Genomic DNA, 26,006 nt, shown 5'->3' with positions numbered 1-26,006 from the left:
CACGGCTCTTGGAGGTACAAGCCATTGGCCGGCCTTGCCTTTGAACTCCTCATGGCTCCTGCCACCTCAAAGGCTCCCAGTCAGAGGCTTGTGTTTTGCTTGGGATCTCTCCTCACAGCAGGATGTCAGCAGTTGGGAAAACTGATCCACCCTTAGAACCCTGACATATTTGAAGGTGATACCCCTGAGACTTGAAACCTATGGCTTTCTATTTCAGGAGCTGCCTGTCACACGTCAAGAAACACAGCTCAGGCTGCCCCCTTTTCCTCCTCTGTCCCTTCTTGCTTCCCATAGGGCAGGAGATCGTAACATTTGAGCACACCCCACAACTATTCGCGGAGTCCTTCCCTACTTTCAAGCTCTTTTGCCCCTTTCTCTCCCCGGCTTGCCCCAAGTAGCATCTATTTTTGAAAGAATTTTTCTTTCAGATAAGGCTAAAACACGCAAATTAAGCCATGTTTGGTGTCTGGGAGCTGAATCAATGGGGAAGACGGTCTAGGGAAAGTATCACAGGGCTTACATGTTCAGCTCCAGTGCGTCCAGGTTGGATGAGCCCTACTTTTAAGATAGCCCAGCTGCACTCTTCCCTGTCTTCTTGATCTGTTCTATCTTCTGGAAGAAGTAGATCTTGCAAGAAGAGATAGAAGTGGCATGGATTGCTCTCCCACATCTGCTTGGCTTCCAGACTAAGGAACAAGAGTGAAAGCTTTAGTGTTGAGAGGCAAATCCAGGGACCTTTGAATATTAGATGACTTCAATATAGCTTCTTCGGCAAGAAATCAAACCACTCATTCTAAGAATATTGAGTAGAAAATGCCTTCTACTTATGATGCCTTTAGCTTAGAAAAGGAGCAAATGATCTCTGTTGAGTTCCTCTGCTTTTCTAGAATTTAAATAGAACGTTACTGATAATCCTTAGCAGAAAGGACACTCTGGCAGGGTCTTTTTCTGCTTCAGAGTAAAGGCTGAGTTTTTAGCAGGTACCCAGGTATCAGAAGAGACAGGCCTGGTTTTACTACTGTCTAGTTCTTTCTTTGGTCGTGAGTATGGTCATGAGCTTACACTTTCCAGTTGACAAAGGGAAGGGGAGAGTTAATATTTGTGTGAACTGCTGTGTCTGGTACTGTGTTAGGAACTTCCTCATGAGAACCCGATGAGGTAGTTGTTATTCTCATTTTATGAAGGGGGACAGTGAACCGTAGAGGCTGGTAGATGGCCTGTAGTCGCAAAGCTTTAGTGGCAGCTTGGGACTGGGAAGAATTTGTGGCCTATGATTAAGAAGTTCCTGTTCTCACCTTTTCTCCAGGGGCATTTCCCTTTTACACTGAGATAAGTATGTCTTTTGGGACATTCCTGTATTGGTGATGGTTTATAGGTTGCTTCTCTTTGCCTTTATTTTCTGTTTTCCACCTAATTGCAAATTTACTTCTCCCATTCTAAATCCTATTGCATGACTTCGAGAGAGGAAGGAATTTGAAATCCCCATTCTTCACTTGCCTCTCTTTGCCCCATGTTCTAATTCTTTCTCTGTATCCTTCCTCTGATGGCAGCTCAGGTTTTTAAACTCTTTATAGGAATCAACCATATTACATGACGCCATGTGAGCTTATAAAGAACCTGTAAATATGTATTAGTCTTTGGGAAAAAACACCTTGTCTAATTAAAGACTGTTGTGAACTTAACCGACCACACTGTCTTGCCATCAGATGTCTTGGGCCTCATCGTTCAGACCGCCTCCTTACATTTTCTTGATTCTTAAGGATCAAAAATGGCCGGAGCCATTTTCTCTGGTAACTACACATGGAACCGACTGCATGTTAATTCTTTAATCACTCCCCATAAATATAAATACTGAGGATGGAGATGAATAGAAGGAAATCTTTGCTTCGAAATGGATGACATGGGCTTACATATGGGCTTTTGGGAATTTTCCGGCCAGCTCTGTTTCAGAATAGGATCTGAGTACTGGTCCATGTACTTGCTTGTTTTCCTAAGCTTTGAGTGACTCGTGGTTTTAGATGTAAGAATAAGGTCTAGAACTCCTAGAAATCAGCTGCACAAATGGAAGTTGTTATGTGTTCAACAACTATTCCTACGGGGCTGGGGCTGCTGCTGGTGTTGAGAGGTCTTCAGCAGTTCTTGGGAGCGTGCTGGGGGGACGTGGCCTGGAAGACTGTGTAAAGACCACTTCATCTCAGCGCCAGGAAAATGGGATTAAATTGGGGGAAGTTGACGGATGGTTAACAAAAATGCTAGGAGTGGAGAAAGCTAGATTTAAAGGAGCAAGTACTCTACAGCCAGCCTAGGGCAAAGGCTGTGAGCAAGTTCTCAAAGTCCCGAGAAGGGTGAGAAGGAGAAGAAAGGGCCCATTTTGTGTGGCAGAGTTTTATAACCACAGTCGCTAGTATTAAGGTGATTTTATTTTTCTTTTCACCACCTATGTGCCAGCTGGGTAGAGACTATTTTAAACAAGACAAAACAACAACAAACCTACTGTGGATTCCGAATTCTAATATATTTTTAGAAGGCTGGGAATAGGGGATAAGGTAAAAATAAAATTGAGATTAAATCCTAGGAGAGATGAATTCCTAGCAAGAATTATCGGGCTCTATGTGAGATCCTAGGAGAAGAGCAAAAATTTGTTCATTAGGTGTGACACATTAGATCTTGCACTGGGCAGTGGCTGCACTGGGCAGTGGCTGCACTGAACGTTCAAAATGTTCTCAGCTGTTCCCCTGCAGCCACACAGCTGAAAATAGAGACCCTACTGGTTAAGCCAAGTCTAGTCCTGCTTTGTTGCTGCTGTTGGGTAAAATGAAACATTGAGGATGGTGATCTATCGCCTTAGTCTGTTCCAGTTTCCCAAGATAGTTGGGCCTTACGCTAGAGGAACTGCAGGATACCAGTGGAAAGAGGCGGTGAGAACCCGCAGAAACGCACTGCCCTAAATCTGTAGTATTTAGGGGCTGAGTTTTTGAATCCTTGCCCTTGAGTGGGGCCTGGTAAGTTTTGCTTTGTACTGTGGGCCATCAGAGAGTTTTTAGTCTAGCTGGGAAGATGGGTTTTTTGCCCCCATGAGATAACAGTGGGGCAGAGAATAGATGCTAACTCTTGTGTAAAAATTGTCAGATGAATTTTAAAAAGGGCCTCAGTGTAATTTTGAGATTAAATGAAGTACAGGTATGATTTTTTTTTAATTACTAAATTTTATTTTTCAGAACAGTTTTAGGTTCACAGCAAAATTAAGCAAAATGTAGAGAGAGTTCCCCATACCCCCTGTTCCCACAGCCTCCCCCATAACAATGCACCACAGTGGTTCATTTGTTACGGTTGAACCTGCACTGACACGTCCTTATCTCTCAAAGTCCATAGTCTACATTAGGGTTCCCTCTTGATGTTGTACATTCTATGGGTTTTAACAAATGTATAATGATTTATTTCCTCCATGTCACTATTTCTTTTTTTATATATATATATTTATTTATTTTTGGCTGCATTGGGTCTTCGTTGCTACACGCGGCTTTCTTTAGTTACGTTGAGCAGGGGCTGCTCTTCCTTGCGGTGCACGGGCTTCTCATTGCAGTGGCTTCTCTTGTTGCAGAGCACGGGCTCTAGGCGCGCGGGCTTCAGTAGTTGTGGTGCGCAGGCTCAGTAGTTGTGGCTCGCGGGCCCTAGAGCACAGGCTCAGTAGTTGTGGCTCATGGGCTTAGTTGCTCCACGGCATGTGGGATCTTCCCAGACCAGGGCTCAAACCCGTGTCCCCTGCATTGGCAGGCGGGTTCTTAACCACTGCTCCACCAGGGAAGCCCCATGTCACTGTTTCTAATTTAATTCCATTGTGGTCTGAGTGCATACATCATATGATTTCTGTTCTTTCACGTTTGTTCAAGTATGTTTTATGGCCCAGAATGAGGTCTGTCTTGGTGAATGTTACTTGTGAGCTTGAGAAGAATGTATAATCTACTATTGTTGGATGAAATAGTCTATAGATGTCGATTATTTGGTGCTGTTAATAAGTTCAACTATGTCCTTACTGATTTTCTGCCTGCTGGATCTGTCCACTTCTGATAGATGGGTGTTGAAATCTCCAGATCTAGTAGTGGATTCATTTCTTTCTCTTTGAGGTTCTGTCAGTTTTTGCCTCATGTATTTTGATGCTCTTTTGTTGGTTGCGTACACATTGAGGATTGTTATGTCTTCTTGGAGTATTGGCCTTTTTATCATTATGTAATGCCACTCTTGATGCCTTGTAATTTTCCTTGTTCTGAAGTCTGCTCCGTCTGAAATTAATATAGCTACTCCCACTGTCTTTGGATTAGTGTTAGCATGCTATATCTTTCTCCATCCCTTTACTTTTAGTTTATATGTGTCTTTGTATTTAAAGTGGGTTTCTTATAGACAACGTATAGTTGGGTCTCGTTTTTTGATCCACTCTGACAAGCTTTTAATTGATGTACTTAGACCATTAAAAATGATGAAAAGAACATGGACTTCAGAGCTAGACAAAATGGCTTCGTGTTCTGGATCTTCAGTTATCAGCTTTGGGACCATGAGCAAGTTACTGTTAACCTTTCTGAGCCTTGTTTTCTTGTCTGTAGGATTATCTCTTTTCATATAGGATTGTTGTGAGGGTCAAGTGAAAAAGTATATACCATGTTTAATTGATTCTCAGACCCTTATTTTTTCATACTTCAAAATCTTTGATGTCAGATTGTGTTAAAATTGATATTGTTTTAGCATTGTATCATATCTTAATTGGAAGCTTTTTCTTTCTTAGTGTTATGTAAAATAATGGTGCATCTTACAGTCATTTGTGTCAGGCAGCTATCCCACATTAATGGGACCGCGTAAATCCTAAACAAAAAAATATAAATCGAACCTAGCAGTATATAAAAAGAGATACCTATCATAACTAGATGAGGTCAGGAATATAAGATTGGTTTAACATTAAAAATTTAATTAATGTACCTTCTCACATTAACAAAATGAAGGAGGAAAAGCCTACCCAATCGTCTTAAAAAGGTAGGAAAAAATCATTTGATAAAATTCCGCAATCATTCTTGAGAAGAACTCTCAGCTAAATGAGGAATAGAAAGGAACTCCTGTAACATGATAAAGGATATTTATGAAAAACTTAGAGCTAACATTATACTTACTGGTTCAGTACTGAACGCCTTCTCCTAAAATTGGGATCATGTCAAGGATGTCTACTCTCTCCACTTGTGCCCAGCATTGTACTGAAGGTCCTAGACAGTGCAAAAGAAAAATAAATAAAAGGCATAAAAATTGGAAAAGAAAAAGGAAAACTGTCTTCATTTGGAGACGACATGATTGTGTATTCAGAAAAGCCAAAAGAATCTACAAACTACTAAACTAATAAGAGATGTTATAGCAAGGTTAGAATACAAACTCTTTGGCTCTAAAGAAAACTTGAATTTTGGCTGAAACACTTTGTCTCATTTTCTTGTCATGAGACACGTGGTGGTCTGGTGGTCTTTTGCGACCTTCTGTAACATAACTAGAGATGGAATTAAACTAATTTTATTATGTGTATTTTGCAATTATCCACCTTCCTGGATTCTGTAATTAGTTCACATATTTCTTGCTGATTCTCTTGAGTCTTCCAGATATAAAATCCTATCATATGCAAATAATGATTGCTTTTGTGTTTAGGGAAATAAAGGCTATATTATGGTCTTCACATAAGAGAACAGTATGAGGAGGATATGTAACTAAATATAGAAGAAAACTCCACTAACCATAGCTAAAGAAGTCAGGGTTTGTATGTCTCACATTAAAAGAAATCTGGAAGTAGGCAGTCCATCCAGGGCAAGTGTAGTGATTCAGGTATGCCATCAGAGAAGCAGGCTTCTTTCTCTGTTTCTGCTCCATCACCATCAGCATGCTGGCTTTGTCTTTTCATTTACAATACGTCTGCTTCAATTCCAGCCAATCATGTCTGCATTCCGGGCAAGCAGAGGGAGAAGACGAAGGGAGAAAACCGAAAGGCTTACCCTTAAAAGGCTTCATCTTTTTAGTTAGGAAAACTCACATACCCAGGGGCTGTACCAGTACTGTGTCACATGGTCATCCATTGCTGCACAGGAGGGTGGAAAATTTAGTATTTTAAGCTGGTTTTGTTAGTAAAGATAAGGAAGGTAATGGATGCTGGGGAGGCAACTAACATCTGTCAGGACTAATAGTAATCTGGACTGTGAGAAGTTGGGGTAGTGGGATGAACTTTGCCATTAATTGTGTGTGTGTGTGTTTGTGTGCGCACACGTGTGTGTTTGTGTGCGCGTGCGTGTGTGTGTGTGTGTACACAATCTCACTGGGTATTGCTGGGATACAAGAGTTTTGGTTTTTTGTTTTATTTATTTTAAACACTATTTTGTAGCTGGCCACTAAACTGAACTTCCTTATTTGCTCTGATAGGTTTTTAGTTGATTCTCTAGGATTTTCTTAATAGCCAATCAATGGAAAGCTCTTGGATTTCTTTTCAAATTCCTTTCTTTTTCTGTTTTCTTATTGCTTCTACTAGTTTCCTTATGTTTCCTTCATTCTTTTCCAAATTATCAAATTGGGTGCTTACTTTATTTTTGGATGGTAATTCTGTGTATATATCAGAGTAAAGTTAAAATATGAGACTAGAAGCAATTGAAATTTGGAAATATTTGAGGTCTCAGTAGATTTCATCTCAAGATTTTTTTAATTGTTGTTGCTTTTTTATTAATTTTTTATTAATTTTATTATTTTTTTGGCTGCATTTGGTCTTCGTTGCTGCGGTGGGCTTTCTCTAGTTTTCGCAAGCGGGGGCTACTCTTCGTTGCGGTGCGCGGGCTTCTCATTGTGGTGGCTTCTCGTTGTGGAGCATGGGCTCTAGGCGCGCGGGCTTCAGTAGTTGTGACACGCATGCTCTAGAGCGCAGGCTCTGTAGTTGTGGCGCACGGGCTTAGTTGCTCCGCGGCATGTGGGATCTTCCTGGACCAGGGCTCAAACCCGTGTCCCCTGCATTGGCAGGTGGATTCTTAACCACTGCGCCACGAGAGAAGCCCAGTCTCTTAAGATTTTTAATAAAAACTGGCTATATGCTTTTCTCTTTTCAATAGATGAGATGTGTTATCAGTCTTCAACTTAACATTTAAGGCAAATGTCAGATTTTTTATTTAGTGAAGTTATTGAGGAAAGAAAAGTTTTAATATTTCCATAAGCCACAAAACCCCGTAGGCTTAAGGATTTTAATAAAATCCTATACTGTGTATACATAGAGTAGCTAACATATATATAATACTCGGTGAATAGAATTTCTTAGTTTTTAATCCTTTTAAACAACGCTAAAAATGGTGTGCTAAATTCTTTGATACTCCCTCCTCCAGGAGGTGGAGCTTAATTATCCTCCCTTTGAATACAGTCCAAATATAGTGACTTGCTTCTAACGCATAGATTATGAAATGGGGATGGTAGCTTTACAGTGGAGAAACCTGGCAAACCCCACCTTAACCAGGGGATCAAGGTGAACTTCCCCTGTAATAAGTCACGGTGATACCATGTGTCCCCCGATATGAAGTAAAGAGAAAAGCACATCAGCTCTGTAGTATTCTCCAAAATCCATAACCCCAGTCTAATAAACCAACCCAGATTGAGGGACATTCTGCAAAATTCCTGACCACACTAGGCAAAAGTATCAAGGTCATGAACTACAAGGAAAGATGGAGAAACTGTCACAGATGGGAGGAAACTAAGGAAGCATGACAACCAAATGCAATGCAGTGTCCTAGATTAGATCTTGGAACAGAAAAGTGACCTTAGAAGAAAACTGGGAAAATCCAAAAAGAAAACAGAAGTCTGTAGCTGAGTTAATAGAATTAACTAAATGTTAATGTCTTAGTTTTGATCGTTGTACCGTGGTGGTACAGGATGTTAACATTGGGAGAAGCTGGGTGAGGGTATTCGGGAACTCTCTGTACTACCATTGCAACTGTTCTCTAAAATTATTTCAAAATGAAAAGTTAAAAAGAAAGCAATTGCAAGTTTGCATGGTAAAGAAATAAAAAAAATTTACACCTACCAAAAAATTGTGGAATGAACTCTGCTACTGTTACGTGAACAGATGTCTCTGGCTTTGAGGAAAGTTCAGTGAGTGGTATATGTGGCTTCCTCAGGTGCTGTGATCAAGTAATTGAGATGGTGGGCCTGGGAACACTGCGCTAGATGATGGAAAAGTGCCTCCAGGGGCATCAGGGACTTTTAGGTGGAAGATGCGCGTGGAGAGGGCGAGTAAAGTAGCTTCATGAGTACGGGAATGAAAAAAAGCACTCTCAGATTTTATGGAGTAAGGTATTTTAAATGTAATTAACAAAATAAATATTTTAAGTAAAGAAAAAACTGGAGTGCTGATAAATTCCTGATATATTAACCTTTTCTGCTACAGAAATCTCTATTTTAAAGGCGGTAAATCCTTTTTATTATTGTTTGTTGAATCATTGAGTAAAGGTATCAAATGTTAGTGAACTTCCTCTTCTCCTCTAGAAAAACTGACAACACAGGCCTAGTATGTTTTTATAAAACCTTCAGTCCATGAGAAGTGCTCCTGGGGGGTTTTGTTGATATTTTTTTCCCCTAATTTTAAGTACGTTGTCTTGTAACTGTTATGTTTATAAAAATGGGATAAGCAAAAGAATAAACAAAAAGCCAGTCTTGCAGTAGTTCTCAACTAGGAATCAGGATGCTCGTATTATCATTTGACCTCACCAGTGTGTGACTTTGGCTGCCAGGTGGAGGTTGTTCGAGCCTGTCTCTGCTGCCTCCAGGCTGGTGTGAGGTTAGGCAAGAAGGGCACTGGGCTCCCTGCTCTTGCCCTCTCATCTGTACGGGAAGGTAGCCAGGAAGAGAGCCAGTGTAACCCTGCAGAGTTTGCTGCATAGGAGGCTTTGGAGCAATAGTAGGAATGCTCATTGGTTCCATTTGTCACAGCAAACAAATGAAAAGGAACTCATCAGCCTGTGGTGCACTGGTGCTTGGAAAGGCTTAGAATCCCTTTGGAAGTTTTCAGATTCATCTTCAGACACAGCTTTGAAAAATTAATCCATGAGGCGTGGAAATATTTTCCAGCCCTTCACCTGAGATATATGGTTCTGTCAGTGTAGTAAGCTGAGAGAAAATCTCCTGTACTCAGATCCCTTGAATCTCCCAGGTTGCTCAGAGGCAGAAGTGCTTTTGCATCTTTAACGATGCAGCTGTTTCTTAAACTTCCTGAGGGAGAAGGCGAATGCTTTATTTACTCTGTCTTGGTTCTCTGCACTTATTCAGTCTGTTTTATTGTTTTCCATTAATTTTGGAAAATTCTTAGCCATTATTTCTTTAGATGTATCTGTTGCCTTGTTTCCTACCCCTCTTCTGGAACTCCAATTACAGCTACTGTAAGAACATTAGATATGGTTCTACAGTTCTTGGGTGCTCTGTTCTGTTTTCTTACACTCTTTCTCTTTGCATTTTGGTTTGGATAATTTCTTTTTTATTTTCAAGTTCACTACAGTATTTCTTTCCTTTGCCATATCTACTGTGCTGATAAACCAATTGAAGAAATTCTATGACACTATGTTTTTTACTTCTAGCATTTTCATTTGGCTCTTTTTCTTATAGTTTTCATCTCTCTACTGAATACTCCCGTCTGCCATCTGTTCATGTAAGTGGTCTGCCTTTTTTACTAGTTGCTTCAACATATTAATTATAGTTAGTTTAAGGCCCCCATCTAGTAGTTCCAACATCTTGGTCATCTTTGGGTCTGGTTCTGCTGGTGGCTTTATGTTTTGACGGTAGATTGTTTTCTTTCACATTTTGTTTCCGATAAATGTTGACTGAATGATGGACATTGTGTGTTAGAAAAACAAGAGACCTAAAGTAAATGTCATGTCCAGAAATGGGCAGACCTCTTCTTCTGTGAGCTGTTAGCATGGGAGGTTGACTCAGTCTAGTGTGTAATCAAGGTGGGTTTGGATTTGTCCATTGCTAGACTTACCTCCAGCACCACACACTTCAGATGCTGCTGGTGGTCACCTTGTTCCTGTGTGGGGCACAAGGTACCAAGGTTTTTCTCAGAGTTCCAGCCTCACCCTCCACTTTCAGCAGGCCCTGCCCGCCTGTGCCACACAGGAGGCCTTGCTCCTGTCCGTGGGTAGACTTCCCTTGCTTGTGTGTGGTGCCGGGCTCGTGGTGGAGCAGCAGGATTCTGTTCCCCTGGTCCAGCCGCAGTCTGGCAGGCTTGCTTGCCGGGGCCTTGGAGGTGGGCCTTTCCCAGCATTCTTGCTCCTCCCCCTGGGCAGCTAGAGTCTGCCCTCTGTGGGCGTCTGAGGTTGGAGGGAGTTTCCTGCCCCTCCCTTGGTGGTAGCTGACCTGTGCGCTGTATCCGTGTAGGAGCCTGATCTGAGCGAGTTTACCTGGTTGTCCTTCAGGGGCAGATGGCTTTTGCGTCTGCCCCTGCTACCAGGGCAGCGTCCCTCTGAGTTGCTTGTGGGGGGGTGTCCTGCTTATGTCTAGAACTTCCAAACTGCCCTACTAGCCCACACTCAGTTTGAGGAATTGGTTAAAACTTTAGCTGTATTTTGAGGCTGCTTTTACAGTAGCCACCCCTACCTTCTGTGCTTTTCCAAAGCTGAAATAGTTTGAGCGTCCCATTGCTCCTGGCTGTCACTCTTTGGAGTTTGGTTTCCCTGATTGCCTTATGACCATAGCTCTCCGATCGGCCCAAGACACGTTATGGTGTTAGTGGGGTATCTGGTGCCGTTTTCTCATCGTTATGGTGGATTCCATGTTCCCTTGTGGCTTTCTGCATCCTAAGCAGAAACAGATCCTTTATGTTGTGACCAACCAGTGGGTGGGGGGTGGGGAAACAGAGCAGAATTGGGGCCCCTACTGATCCACGGCTACATGTCGTTGTCGGGTGTTTGGACGGTGCTACCTCTTGGGATTTGGGACAGAGGCTTAGCTGGCTGGTTTATCATTTTATTTTGTGGTTTTCATTAGGAAAGTACTTTAACGCACTAAAATGAAGCCTGTTGACCTGGGTCACATTCAGGAGGTTCTGATGGGAAGGGCATATTGCACAGCCGGCTGCTGACTGAAGGGCACTGGAAAGCCGTCACTGCTTTGGGAGGCAGATGCTCTTGGACCGCTAGGGATCCTGGGGTTCCTGTCCTTCTGTGTAGTCTTTGAATGGTTGGATAGCCTGTCCACTAGGAACAGACTTGCATGGCATAGTTTTAACAACCGTTTCTCTCTCTCGTGGTCTTTACGTGCGTAATATAAGGGCAACTTACAATCCCATTGCTGCCTTGCTGTTTCACCCGGAAACAAATTTTCCTTTTTTTCCCCTCAAATCCATTTCCTCCATCTTTTACCTTTTAAAATTCTGTATACAAGATGCGGTCATTATTATTAAATGATGGCCTTCCCCCTTTAGGGTCATGGGCTGGTACTTAGAAGATTTGGAAAGTCCCGTGAGATGCATGTGATGCCTGTGAGGGAGATGGATTTGTTCTTTCAACAAACGTTTGACTGCCCACTCCTTGACAGGCACTGTGCTAGGGGCTGCAAGACCAGTCGTGAGCAAAACCAGATGTGTTCCCACCCTCACAGTTTCCAGAGGAGTGCTGGCCTCTTCCTTGGAAGCTTAGAGATTCAGGTAGAAGGGGCATGTCATTGGTTGCTGTACTTTTCAGCATAAAGGTCTGTCACACTCGTACTTGATTTATTTTTATTATATCTAACTCTGTTCTGTGACCAGTTGGATTTCTTTACTGGCTTCAAGAATTGAGATGAATGGAGTGTAATGTTGAGATCCCATTCTGTCTCTCCTCTACCCCTTCCTCCCTTCCCACCCCAAAACAGTGCTGAGTGTATTCTAACATAAGTGACAAAGACCCTGAGGGGACAGGATGGATGCAAGTGTTGAGCAGAGAGCTAACATGTTCTGATTATCTGTTCTGCACTGGCACTGGGCAGGGAGCTTTACAACCCTCATCTCACTGGATCCTCAGCTCCACGAGAAAGGTGGTGTGGTCTCCATCTCATAGATTCAAAAAACAGAGGGGTTAAGTCACTTAAAATTGTGCAAGGTACTCATCGCCGTGGTTCTTTCTACCATACTGTGCGGGCTTCCTTTAAACACTTGTTATTGCTAATCCTGTTGGCTTTATGTTACTGAAAATCAAAGAAATTAAACCAAAGTAGCGGTTTCAATTTGAAGTATTTATTTGCTTAAGTTAGTTTTAAGTTGGCCCAATCCTTGCCCTTTGCTTTATGATTCTAATATTTGAAAGCATCATAGGAACTTTGTAGTTCTTATGCTTTGAAATATGCACATTTTACAAAATTACCATGGTATCCGTTTAATGAAGAAAAGCTAAATGCTTTGTCGAACGTTATTGTTATGACCATTTCATATGTGACTTACCTTTCAGCTGTGTAGATCCACAGTGTGGAGTGCCTAGGGAATTTGCAGAGCTGTGGAAGAGTCCCTCATTTAAACTTTTCAGATAGGAAGAAGTGTGGCCCCTGTTTTAGGGGGGAAAAACCCTCAAAACATAATAAGCATTTGCATTTGCTCACTGGATGGGAACACTGGTGCTTTCACGTATTGCCAGCATAGCTGAAAACTGCTTCCTCTCTGCCGAAAAGTGGCTGATGCTGAGTCCTGGAGGGGCTGTAAATTATGCCTTCTAAACACTTCAAGGTGTTAAAGAGGTCCTGCAGAAATAATTAAGCCTGCAAAGTTCACTTATCCTCAGGCTGAGACACTTGAACTATGATTATTGGCAAAGCTTGCTTCCTTTCTGAGAGAAATTGTAATTTGGTGGACAGGGCTAGATGATTTGAGACACCTTAAATCAGAAGCTCTGTCCTACACTTGTGCAGTTGGCTGGTATTCTAGGTGGATTTGTTACCAATCATTGTTTCCTATAAATCCCAAATGCTGCTGTCTCTGCTGTGATTCAATGTGAACGTAAAGCTTTGGAATGCTTAAGTTTGAGTGTGGTGTGATTTAAAATAAAAGAACCTACGAAGATGGACCCATTTGGGTAAAAAAGGAGGTAAATATTTAAGCTGTGTGTGTTTACGTGTGGGGCTCACGCTTCTCAGTGAATTTTTACTCCTTTCAGTTCCTTGGTAGAGGACCGTTTCCTGAAACTTACTGTGCGCTGGTACTCTTAATACTCTAGAATGGGGTAGGGAAAGGTCTGACTTTAGAGTTAGGATTCATGAGCGGTGACACTGCCACTTAACAGCTTTGTGTCTCAGTTTCCTCACATATAAAATGAGATTTGCATCTGCCCCAAATAAGTGACAAACTGGCAATAAAGAGCAAACGAGACCATGGGTACAAAAGTGCTTTGCAACAGGGAAAACATTCTAACATTTGCAAGGATACTAATAAAAGAATGCCAGTTTCCACACCAAAGGAATTCAGTCTAGCTGGAGCGAGAAATGCGAGCATCCGAAATAGCAGCGAAACAGTGATAGAACAGAACGTAAGACACCTGACCTATAAGATAAAGGCTGTAAATGCTGTGGTGTTTCACAGTAAGAGAAGATTGTTGATGTTGGGGGCGCTCAACCTCAGTAAAGTTCTCACAGAGAAGATGGATTCTTTTAGGTCTCATGAACTGTAGATATTTTGGCTGGATGATGGGAGGGAAAGCAGCAAGATGACTGAGAAGGAAGGAGATTGGAGCGAGTGGAGTGTATCTAAGAAGCAGCAGCAGGCAACCAGCAGGCCCCCAGGCTGTACCCAGATGGCCGACCACAGGACAGCTTAAGTCAGATGCCCTTGGAAGCTAAATCTGTTTCTGATTTTCTTTGAGTAGGAGAAATTCTCATTGGGATGCTTTGCCTTCCTCTTAATGTTAGTGGAAACAACAGTCGTCATATAACTCAGAAGTTATCCTTGGCTTTAACTAATGAATAGAGGACTTGCCCAGGAAACAGAACCAAAGTCAGTAAGTCTGGACTAGAAAGTGTCTTTTTCCTCCACCTATTTCGGTTATGCTTCCAATTTCTCATGCTAAACTTGGAAATGTTCGCCCCCTTGCGTAAGTCCTAACAGTCTCTGATTTTGAGTGGACTCGTAGGCTGAATGAAGCTGGCAAGGTCGTCTACACCAGCATCCTGCTTTCATTAGGAACCGAGTTTAAACTCTGCTTGGATAAGAAACTGTCTTCTTTCAGAAGGCTCTGACACAGTAGCTGGTTTGGGAGTAACCCTCCTGTCAATAAAAGAAAAAGAAGTATAAGAGCTTATTAAAGTAGATGAAACAACAGTTCAGAGAGCAGCCCATGCAGTTAGGACTTGAGAGACAATTCCTGAGAGACAGGAGCACACTGAGGGGAGCTACTTGTTCACTCTGGCTCCTTCCCCGAGGGTGCTTCCTAATTCACAGCCCAGGGTATGGAGGCTTTGCAGAAAGCAGCAGTCCCACAGGGCTGACAGGTTGGAGTTAGGGGCTTCCAAAGTATCTGGGATTTGAAGAACAAAATCCCAGGAGAAAGGGAACCACGGGGATATAGCAAAAAATAGGCGTGCAATCTTCCCTTAAGGTGTTTGCCAACTTCTGAGGTGCACACGATCAGAACAAAACTCTGAGAATCCCTGCAGAAAGAAACAGCTGGGAGCCTAACAAGCTCTGTAGCTATTTCAGCAACCGTGTATAGTACTGATGAGATAAAGATCAGTGTTCAAGGCTGGCCAAGATGGAGGGGTCCTGGTAAATACCCCAGGCTTTAATTGAAGGCCCAGAAGGCCACACCTTCAGAGTAAGGGCAAGCCAAAAAAAGGTGGCCCTGACAAAACTTGAAACCAACCCCTGACAGGATTATAGGGTCTGACTGCATTCTCTGTACCTGCCAGAAGAATATGTTACATTCTTAGGAGGAAGATAATCTGGATCATCCAGAACCTCTACAGCTTTTTAATACAGAATGTTGGCATCCAATAAAAAATTAAGATGCACGCTAGAAGTTGAAACCAAATGACCAAAATGAAGAGTAAAAAGATGATAGAAAGAGACTTACAGGTTATTCAGATATTGGGGTTATCAGTCGGGAACGAACAATGTTCAATAATATAGAAGAAGAGAAGGAGGATTTCCACAAAGTTTTGAAATCTTCTTTAAAAAAGTCAAATGGAAATTCTGCAACTGAAAAATATAAGACGGGAAAGTAAGAATTCAATACATTGGTTTAATAGCAGTTTAGACACACACACAAAAAAAGGATAAAGGATTATTGGACCGGAAGAAAAAGTAGTAGAAAATACCCAGATTGAAGCACAGAGAGGAAAAATACAGAGAAGAGAATAAGAGACATATGGGACATGGTGAAAACATTTTACGTACATGTGTATTTGGAGTCCTAGAAGAAGAGGAGTGTGACAGAAGCAATATTTTAAAAAATATTGACTGAGAGTTTTCTAAAAACAGGGAGAGACATCAAATCATAGATTGGAGAAGCTCTCCAATCCTAGGTGGGATAAACACAAAGGGCCACACTGAGGTATATCTGTGAACCTCGATGAAACAAATAGAATGAGCATACACTTAAACTCAGCCATATCAGAAATTACATTAAGCGTAAATGGACTATATGTACAATTGGAAGCCAAAGATTTTTGAATCGGATAAAATATTAAAAGCCACTTATATCCTTTTTATAAGAGACAATCCTGAGACAAGCTTTGAGGGCACAAATTTGAAAGTAAAAGTTTTGGAAGTAAACACACGCACACACATGTACATGCACACACGCACAGGCAGAGAAGAATCAATAAAGATAAGGAATATTGAAACAGTACTTAAAATCAACTTATTGTACTTGACAGTGGTAAAACATTACACTCATCAACGGCAAAATTCTCTTTTTTTAAAGTGCACATAGATCATTTACAAAAATAAGCTATGTACTGGGCCATAAATCAAGTTTAAATTGCCAAGTTTTGAAATAACGTGTGTTTTCTGACTACAGTGCAAAGTAGAAATCAGTAACAGAAAGATAAATAGAAAATCCCAAAATGTTTGGAAATTAAACAGCATACTTCTAAATGACCCATGGGTTAAAGAAAGTATCACAAAGGAAATTAAAAACATTTTTCACCTAAATTATAATGAAAATGATATATAAATGTGTGGGATGCATTTAAAATAGTGCATAGAAGTAAATTTATAGCTTTACATGTATGTATTAAAAAAGAAGAAAGATTGAAATATCTAAACTTCAACCTCAAAAAGCTAAATGCAGGATGAATTAAAATCCCCCAAAACGGAAGAAAGTAAAAATAAGAGCAGAAAGGAACAAAATAGAAAAAAAATGTAAGATAAAGAAAATCAGCAAAACCAAACATTGGTTTTTTGAAAAGATAATAAAATTGATAAACATCCAGTAAGACTGATCAAGTACAAAGAGAAAACACAGATTATCAATATCAGGAATGAAAAGAGGTGTATTACTACAGGTTCTATAGGCATTAAATAGGCATTGACGCACATTTAGTCCAATAAATTTAACAATTTAGGTAAAGTGAACACATTCCTTGAAAAATACTACCTGCGAAACTGACATGAAAATGTGCGTAATCTTATGGGTATGAAAGAAAATTAATCCATGATTTAAAACCTTTACACACCAAAAAAACACCCAGCCCAGATGGTTTTTTTGATGAATTCTCAGTCTTTCAAGGAAGAAATAATGCCAACCTTGCATAAAATTTGTCAAGGAATAGAACTTTTTCAACTCCTTCTATGAGGCCAGCATAACTTGACACCAAAATCTGATTTTAGTATTACAGTGTTGAGCAAAAGAGTAAATACTGGTTGATGCCATTCATATGAAATTCAGTAGTGGGCTAATAGAAATCAGAATAATGATTACTTTTGGAGGGGTGAGGTTCTGACTGGGGTGCTGGAATGTTCTATATCTTTATCTGGGAAGTAGTTATAAGAGTACTGAAGGTAGAAATTCATTGAGTTGTACCCTTAAGATCTGTGCACTTTATGTATGTTATATCAAAAAAGACTCTAAACTTGCTCTGGTTAAACACACTGATATTTCGTCTTAAGTATCATGTAGTTTCTCTTAAACCTAAATTGAATCCAGTGTGCGTTTCACGTGCTATTTTGACTGCCTTGGTTAAATGCCCACTCTGATGGAGCTGGCCTTGAACAGCAGGGAGCCTTTGCCTTGGTCTCCCTCTTCTTCGGGAATAAGGCAATTACCCAGACCCAGAGTTGGCTGTGACAGAGCGTCTAGTTCTTCACTCTCTTTGCTCACTTCACACAGTGTGGTTTTCTTCACAGGCACGGTGGTTCTGGGAAGCGTACTTCCAGTCAATCAAAGCCATTGCCCTGGCCACCCTGCAGATCATCAATGACCGGATCTATCCATACGCTGCCATCTCCTATGAAGACTGGAATGACCCTCCCTCCGTGGTAAATGAATTCCGGGGCGAGCCACATCAGGCCTGGGCCGGCTATCAGGATGGGATGATGGGAAATGTACTGCATTTGTAAAGGTTATTCAAATTCGAGCTTTCTAAGATGAGAGTTTGCTATCAGACTTGGGGCCGATAGGACCAGCTTAATTTTGAAATGATGACAAAAGTAAGAAATACCGAAGCAGCAGCTTCCAGTTTATTTTAAATGTGCTTAAGAAGACAGTATGTTTATTTATTACAGAAATAAATGGGGAGGCCTGGGTCTTGTTGGAAATGGAAGACTTCTGATGACTTTCGCAGTTGTGGTGCTTTGAACTCTTGAAAGGATTCTGTAAGCAACTTAATAACAGCTTATATTTTGAGCACTTCCCCTTGTGCTTTATGCTAAGTGCTTTCCATGGATTATGTCAGTTAACATTCAGACCCCTTGTGAGGAGCATCCTCAGCAAACGTGATTGAGAGGCATTAGGGATCGCTCAGGACTTTGGCTGAGGCCCCTGGGTATTCTCAGCAGCGAGATGGTGTGGTCAGAAGCTGCCCACAGGGCTTCGTCCTTGCTTGCAGGAGTCACGAGGCACTTGTGGCCTTGCAGGGAGTGTGTCAGCGGCCACGGCTTCTTTCTCACTGAAAGTGCCTGAAGCTGGAGAACACCTGCCGTCTGGCTCACAGACCCTGAGGCCTCCACCTGAGAGCACTGGGTCTTCTCCATGTCAGACTGAATCGTTACTCTCTTTCCGGCCGGCCGGCCTTGTCTCCTGACTCTACCTTCTCTAGATAGTCCTGTGTACTGCCACCTGGTTAATCTTCATGTAGGGCCCTCCTTCCCTCCCTCCTTCCTTTCTGCCTTCCTTCCTCCCGCCTTTATTAAGTGGTTCCTATGTGCCAGGCACTGTGCCATGTGCTGAGAAAGCAGAAAAGGAAAGCAGGCCCTGCCCTCAAAGGAGCTCTCCACTAACTTGGGAAGCCAGCGAGGAAGGGTATTGTATGAGTAGTCCTGTACACCCTAGTGTATGGGGTGGGGCAGGCAGCGCTCCTGGATGGGGGTGGGCAGGACACTTCCTGAAGCGAGGGTGCCTGAGAGGAAGTGAAACGGTAACATCAAGCGAAACAACAGCAGACACCTTTCTGTCTTGCTTGAGGTAAAGTTTCCTTCTGTCTGTCTCTTCCCTTGAATCTGTTGCCAAAGGGAACCTTCCAGAAGGTTTCTATTCCTATATAAACCTAACTGTATAATCTTAGAACACAAATGGGATCATACTATACATAGTATTCTGTGCCTTGCCTTTTTTACTTTACTAATAGATCACGGGCTTACTTCCATTTCATTCTGTATAGGTATACTTCAGGTTTAAGGATGGCTGTATACTATTCCATTGTTCAGGTGTATCTTACATGCAAATCTATTTTCTAACAGTAATACAAGGGACATCCTTTCATATGTGTTTGCACATAAATGTGTGAGTGTATCTACAGAATTAATTCCAGCTGAGAAATTGCTGAAGGAATAAACACATTTTGAATGTTGATAGATATTAACAAATGGCCCTTTCAGAAGACTGTACCAGTTTATAGTTCCACCAGAAGCATTTTGGTTATTCTGGTTCTCCATGCCTTCAGTAACCCTGAGTACTTGAATTTTTGCTCAAGTGGAGGTTGACATCTCTGTCAGTTTCTCCCAGAATACACATATAAATCCTATTTGTATTTCGATTGGTCACATTGAATTTTTAGATAGTTTTAGGCATTTATTCATTCATTGGGTACTTACTGAGTGCCTGATATGTTCCAGGCAGTGTTCTTGGTACTTGAAATATGTCAGTCAACAAAGCAGAGGAAAATCCATGCCTTGGGGATTTACATTGCAGTAGATCTTGCTATCTGGAAGCAAGATTTGTCTTTCTGGTAGAATTTTAAAGTTTTCTTTATATAGGTCCTTCACAAGTCCTGAAAATCTTTTTCTTAGGTATTTTATCTTTCTTATACTCTGATAAAGGAATATGTACTCTCTGACATCGTAGTTTCTAACTTTTGTGTGAAGACATATTACTGGCTTTTGAACATAAATTTTGAAATACTCTTTTACTGAATTCTGTAATTGTTTCACTTTTTAAACGTTGATTCTCTTGTGTCTTCTAGATATGCAATCATATTTACAAATGCTAATTTTGCTTCCTTTTTTCAATATTTGAACCTTTTATTATCTTTGATCTAATTACCTTGGCTAGTAGTTCCAGAACAATGGTAAATGATGATCTGAGTGTTAAAAGGAGAAGGGCAGGTGTTTCTAGTCAGGGAAAGGGGGGAAGTTAGGTTCCATCCAGAAGGACCGGCAAATTCAGAAGTCAGAGGGACAAGAGAGCATGGCGGCTTCAGGAACTTCGAGGGGGTCAGTGTGGCAGGAGTGAAGGGGGCTTGTGAGGGAGAAGCAGAAGGTGGAGCCTGCAGAGGGCCCAGGACGCCAAACACCTGGCATCTTTTTTTTTTTTTTTTTTTGGCTGCGTTGGGTCTTCGTTGCTGCACGCGAGCTTTCTCTAGTTGTGGCAAGCGGGTGCTACTCTTTGTCGTGGTGCGTGGGCTTCTCATTGCGGTGGCTTGTTGCGGAGCACGGGCTCTAGGTGTGCGGGCTTCAGTAGTTGTGTCACGCGGGCTCAGTAGTTGTGGCTCGTGAGCTCTAGAGTGCAGGCTCATTAGTTGTGACGTGCGGGCTTAGTTGCTCCGCAGCATGTGGGATCTTCCCGGACCAGGGCTCCAACCCGCGTCCCCTGCATTGGCAGGCAGATTCTTTAACCACTGTGCCACCAGGGAAGCCCACATCTGGCATCTTATGGAAGGTTCTGGAATGTTATTTGTGGGTGATGGGAGATCACTGAAGTATTTACACAGGAATCATGTGGTGAGATTGCGTTTCGGGTCAGTCTGCCATCAGTGTGGAGGATGGATCCGTTGTAGGAGGTTGAGCCTAGAGGCAGGAGGCTGTTTCAGGAACCCAGGTGAGAATTAATGCAGGACAAATGTGAGTGATATTAGCTGGCTAGGGGGAGTTCAGGAAGAGTGAGGAACATGGTGTCATTTATCCAGATATGGAGTGCGGGTGCACGGGCGTCGTGGGCAAGGGCGGTGTTGGCATCCAAGCGCATTCTGGCTGCAGGGCCTGCCACAGTCCAGCTCCAGGCTGCTTTCTAGCTTTCCTTCCTTCTGTTGCCTTTCAGGGAGCGCTAGACCTCTGGCAGCACAACTTTGTCCTTTCTGTGCTTACTCCATGCTTTTCCTTCCCCGTGCCCTTGTGACTGTTAGTCCTTTCACTGAGATGCCTCTCTTCACCATTGTCTCTGGTCATCCACATTTTATCTGGATATCAGGGGCCTGCTTACATACCCCTTCCTCCATGAGGTTTTCCTATACCCCTAACTAAGCACGAAGTAATCTTTCCTTCTTGTAACTCTCAAAGCATATTATCTGTTTCTTTCCTATCACTTCACATGCATAGAAGTATAATTTCCTGTAAAGTTTTAAGCTTCTTAAGGGAATTTCTGAGTTATCTTGGTATTCCTCATAATACCTAGGACAGTTTAATTCAGACAGGAAGCCCTTGATACATGAAGGAAGGAGGGAGGGAGGAAGGAAGATCGGGACCCCAGGGCTTGAGCCATCCAAGGCTCACTCATATGCTGTTGTGACAGCCATTATTTTATTTGACCTTCACCCTGTTGGGAAGGTGGGGAAAGTGATAGATTCTTGCTCATCTCTAAAGCAGACACAATGAGGTTCACAGAGCCTGATGACTTGTCCAGGGTCATATAATGGGCAAGTTGTGTAAACAAGCAAGAACCCAGGTCTTCTACGTGCAGAGTACCTTGAGTTACTTATAGAGTTTTATGGGAGCCATTAAGCCTCCTCTGGGCTGAAACATTTCCACTCTTGTGAGTATATGGTACAAGCTTGAGACAAAGAATATCACACCTGTTCCTCTGTAGGAGAATTCATACAGGTGGGATGGTCATGGCAGCCAGAAAATGTGGAAACAGTAGGACTTTATTCTGTACTTTGAGCTAAAGCTCTAAGAAAAGTGTATAAGAATAAATGGCTGGGATTTTGGTCTCTGTCTTTCATAAGAATATAGACTAGGAGAAAATAGTATATGAAATTTTATAGTTTTGAAATAGGTGTATTTTAATTTAGGACAGAACGATCAAAGTGCTGGACTCTAATTTGGGAAAGAACAGAAGTATAAAAAGCATAGATCTGGATATGCAACTGGAAAATATATTCTTAATTTTTTCCTTTAACTCTTAATCCTTTTTAGGGAAATTTAGTGTTTACCACATTTCTAGGAGCTCAGGTGATGAAAGCCCTGATTTAAAGCTGTGGGTTGTACATTTCTGCATCTTTAGTGAAAGCAACTGACAGGCAGCCTGAGTAACGTTGATTTATTTACAGTTAACTTTCCCCCTCCCTTTCAGAAATACTTAACCTACCCTAGATGTGACTCCTATGAGCCCAACCTTCAGGGAAGTCTCCCCTCTAGATTCCATCAAATTACAATATCAGACACCCCAAGGTGGGAGTAGGTGTGGATCTTGGTCAGTAAATCAAGGGATGGTCTGGTTCTTTCAAAGATCTGCTGTCAGGGCTCCAGCCATGTGCCGAGCTTGCTCAGCTGGAGAGGAGGGATGAGAGTAGAGAGCCCTGTTCTGGCCCGATGCTGCTGCCTTAGCTTAATGTTAAAAAAAAAAAAAAAAGGGCCTATGTGTGTGAATGATGGAGACAGCGAGGGGTTGCTGGTGTCGGCAGATGCTTTGCCATTTTCTGTAACCAGAGAGGGGACAAATTACGTTATCCGCGTTGCGCTACACTCTCAGAACTTGAACAAGTTTGAGAAAGTAACTCTGGAGCACAACTTTAAAGTTGCATGGCTGTCAGGTCTGGAGAGATTAGCCCTTTGTTTTGAATCTTCTCTTTGGAAGGAATTTCTCACCAAATTAAGGTTCTTTATGAGGGATGACATGTTTGTTTTTATCGTTAATTTTCTTAGCTCCTCCTGTCAAGGATGCCTGCATTTTACTATCTTTTTAGTCTCTCCATGCTTTCATTTTTCTCCCTTTTTTTGCAAATATCAGCAAAACTTTATCATCCCCCCAAATACTCCACACCTGTATTGCTTCTGAATGTCTGTGTCATTTCTGGTCTTGCCCCTTGGCAGGCCTGGTCCCTACATCTGGGCCTAGCCTGTGTGGCTGGGGATCTCCTCGGGCACCCTCCCCCACCTTACCTCTGGTTCTCTGCCAGATGTGAGCATGTCTGGAGGACAGAGACTGAAGCGAGTGAGCGTTAAATGTGATGCGGGGATGGAGTGGGCCGAGAGCTGTGAAGTTTTGGATTTCTGGCATGTGCCAACAAAACGGTATCCTCTCAGTGTCACGGTACGCGGGCCTCTCACTGTCGTGGCCTCTCCCGTTGCGGAGCACAGGCTCCGGACGCGCAGGCTCAGTGGCCATGGCTCACGGGCCCAGCCGCTCCGCGGCACGTGGGATCTTCCCGGACCGGGGCATGAACCCGCGTCCCCTGCATCGGCAGGCAGACTCTCAACCACTGCGCCACCAGGGAAGCCCTCAGTGTCAATTTTTAAAAAACTAAACGTAATGTAGTCCTAAAATCATGTTGTAGAGTGAAGTAGTTTCCCATGTTATTTTTCTACAGTGTGATTAGAGAGATTATACTCCACCTTATCAGTATGTCCTAATTTTATTTACCCAGTCCCTTCTGACAGACAGTTTTGTTCACATTTGCTCTCATAGATAACACTAGTAAAGATACCGCAGATTTTTTTTCTTTTCGGCATTGGCCATACCAGACCTAGAACAGGGAGGAGAGACAGCTGGGGTCCCATGGCTGTTGACAAAAATTGATGAGAAAAATGGAGAAGTAACTTAAAATGGATTGTCGAACCTAGCGTAAGAATAAGATTGAAAATAAGAGTTTGTTCCTATGAAATCTAGCCAGAACGGTGACTTAGCTGCAAGCAGGGCCTCAGACGAGGATTATATACTTACCGAGACGTCCTGTCAGCATCAGTCCGAGTCCAGCTTTTGGAGGCTGGCAGGGAAGGCTTGGTAAGTGGGAGGGTTGTGTGCGAGCACTTACCTAACGGGCACTCATCACCCATGAGGAGCAGCACCCATGAGGAGAGCTGTGGGCACAGTGCAGCAGAGCTTGCTGTAGCCCCTGGTTCTTGGGGAAGTGGTTCTCCAGTATCAGTATGCATCAGAAGCTCCTGAAGGGCTCACGAAAACACAGGTGGCTGCCACTCCACACCTAGTTTCCGGGTAAGTCTCGGTGAGGTCCTAGAATGTACGTTTCTAGCAAGTTCCCAAGCAGTGTTCATGCTGCTGGTCCAGGGAACCATACATTGATGTGGGGTTGATTCACAGTGTGTGTCCTGACTCACTGCCTGGAGAAAGCTCTCCCTCTCTCCCCATCCAGTTCCTCTTCTGTACCCCTGGGGCTTGGATTAGAAGCATCCAGGGCCGGGGTTCAGCCCACATCTGTCTCAGCTACATGAAGAACTCAGGGCTACCGGTACTTAGAAGTTCAGACGGCGGCCCTCATTCACAAAGGCTGTGGTTGTACAAGCTGCTGAAAGTATCGCTCAGCTGTAAATACTAACAAGCTATAAATCACTCTGCAGGCCGAAGAAGTGCCAGGTCAGATGCACGAAACAGAGCTCTGAGTTGAAAAGATACCCGGTTAGCAGTCTGTTTAACTCAACTCCATGCCCTTTAACTTCCAGGTTGTGGAATGTTTCTCTGGAATTTGAATGCCTCTCCTGCCCCCCAGGAGGCCCTCTTGGCCTATTCTCGCCTTCTTCCTCCCACTCCCCAGATATGACTAAAGTATGTATGGAATTTAGAAATCTTAGCTTGAATTTTAAGTAAGTTTAAGCTTTCGGAGTCTTTTGTTTTTAGAGGCACCACATTTACAGGATCACAGTCGCACAAGCGGTCCACTCTACTGCCCTCAACTCCAAGCCTTTCCTTGAGCAGCCTTTGCCATTGAATTGTTTTGTATCTGTAGTTGCTTCTCTGGAAACAAGCTAGAAAGTCTCAGGTCATGGAGTAAAGAAAGCTGAGTTGGGTCTGTGAATGGGGGGATGCAGGAAGATCCCAAGAGCTGGACCCGGGACCCCAAGCCAAGAACTTGGCCAGTTCTGATGGTCAGATAGAAAATGGAGAAGATGAGGTCGCAAGTCAGATCCAGGTGGGGGAGGATAAGTAAGGCACATGAAGAGACAAACGCTGGGGCGTTACAGAGAGGATCGTGTCAATCAGAGCGTCCTTCCTCGTAGAGGGAGAGTAGTATACCTGAGCAGCACACACCTGCACGGCGACTCCAGTCATGGCAGTGGGTGAGCCACACGCACGGTTTCCCTGGATGCGGGCCTACATCTGTGGTTTTTGTAGAGCTCACTTTTATGACTCTGGCTTTCGTGAGTCAGCAACTGACTGCTTCCTTATGTCACGTGTAGGAGGGCAGCGAGTGGAGTAGTTTCTCGAAGTCTGTGGGAGCTTGATGTGGCAGTAGATGAACCGAGGACATATTGAGTGTTTCGGCCACGTCATCCTTCATGCACCAGCTATTGTTTAGTAGCAAACCAGATTCCCTTTCCCGTTGTTTCAGGGGCCACTTCCATTCTCCTGTGAATCTGCTTAAGAGGTTACCAGGGAAATGAGTTGTTGTGTATCACAACGTCAGGATAATGAATTCTGTTTGCATTTCTAATATCCTATACTGTTTACATACCTATCAATTAATATTTGAGTGTAGCTTTCTAATAAATGGGTCATTGTAGCTGCAGAGTAGAAAAATTTCCACGCTGCTCCAGCTGGAGGTTGATTCTTGATTTTTGGTTCTCTTTTGTATCTCAGCTGTATCACTTAATTTTGTAAATACTTAAAAAAAATAGTACGGCTTAACACACGTATGGTTTAAAAATTCAGACAGTAACATAAAATGTAACTAAAATTAAGGCCTGCTCCCAAGGGGCAGCTTCTTTCAACTCTGTCAGCGTGCCTCTGATATTTCTTTTCCTACCTCCTCGTAAAACACTGATAGTGTCGGTTTTGATTTCTCAATCACAGACATTATCTTTTTACTTCCTTAGGGTTAGTGCTTTGTTTCCTGTTCTTGCCTCTTCCTCTGCACATTTCTTTTCTTTCTCATCTTACCAGTGGGGCGGTATCATCATTTTTCATTAAAGCAGTGTTTATTGTTGCATTATTAGGACTATATAAATGTTGCTGTCAACGGAACCAAGTAGTAAAACATGATTATGTATAACTTTTTATTTTCCGGGAAGTAAATACATAACTGCCTTTTTTTCTCCCCCCTCTTAGTTTTACACGTTCCTATCACTGGTTGTTACTGAATTTTCCACCAAAAGAGTGAAATGATCAAGCACAAATAAACTATAGGATTTCTTCCCTCCTTCCCCATTTTTTTCCCTCCCTGCCTCCCTCCACCCTTCTCTCCCA

The 26,006-nt window shown here is 42.6% G+C and overlaps 1 protein-coding gene across 10 annotated transcripts in view; it reads left to right on the top strand.

Moving 5' to 3' along the window:
• EXT2 (exostosin glycosyltransferase 2) overlaps positions 1-26,006 on the top strand; it is a 139,960-nt gene that overhangs the window by 53,184 nt on the left and 60,770 nt on the right. For 9 of the 10 annotated variants that reach the window (XR_016393794.1, XM_022592194.3, XM_022592195.3 and 6 more), the window contains one exon: positions 17,342-17,473. The exons of the other annotated variant lie outside the window; for it this stretch is intronic. Coding sequence is in view for 8 of the 9 variants with exons in the window: in XM_022592194.3 (XP_022447902.1) it covers positions 17,342-17,473 (132 nt within the window). In the remaining variant the exon portion in view is untranslated. The remainder of the gene's footprint in view (positions 1-17,341; positions 17,474-26,006) is intronic. 10 annotated transcript variants of the gene reach the window in all.

This window comes from Delphinapterus leucas, chromosome 7 (genome assembly GCF_059928025.1).
Source record: "Delphinapterus leucas isolate spDelLeu-1000000601 "Yukka" chromosome 7, BTC_Dleu_Yukka2, whole genome shotgun sequence".
Lineage (NCBI taxonomy): Eukaryota > Metazoa > Chordata > Mammalia > Artiodactyla > Monodontidae > Delphinapterus > Delphinapterus leucas.
Note: the sequence above shows the minus strand (reverse complement) of the source record. Positions and strands in the feature narration are given on the sequence as shown.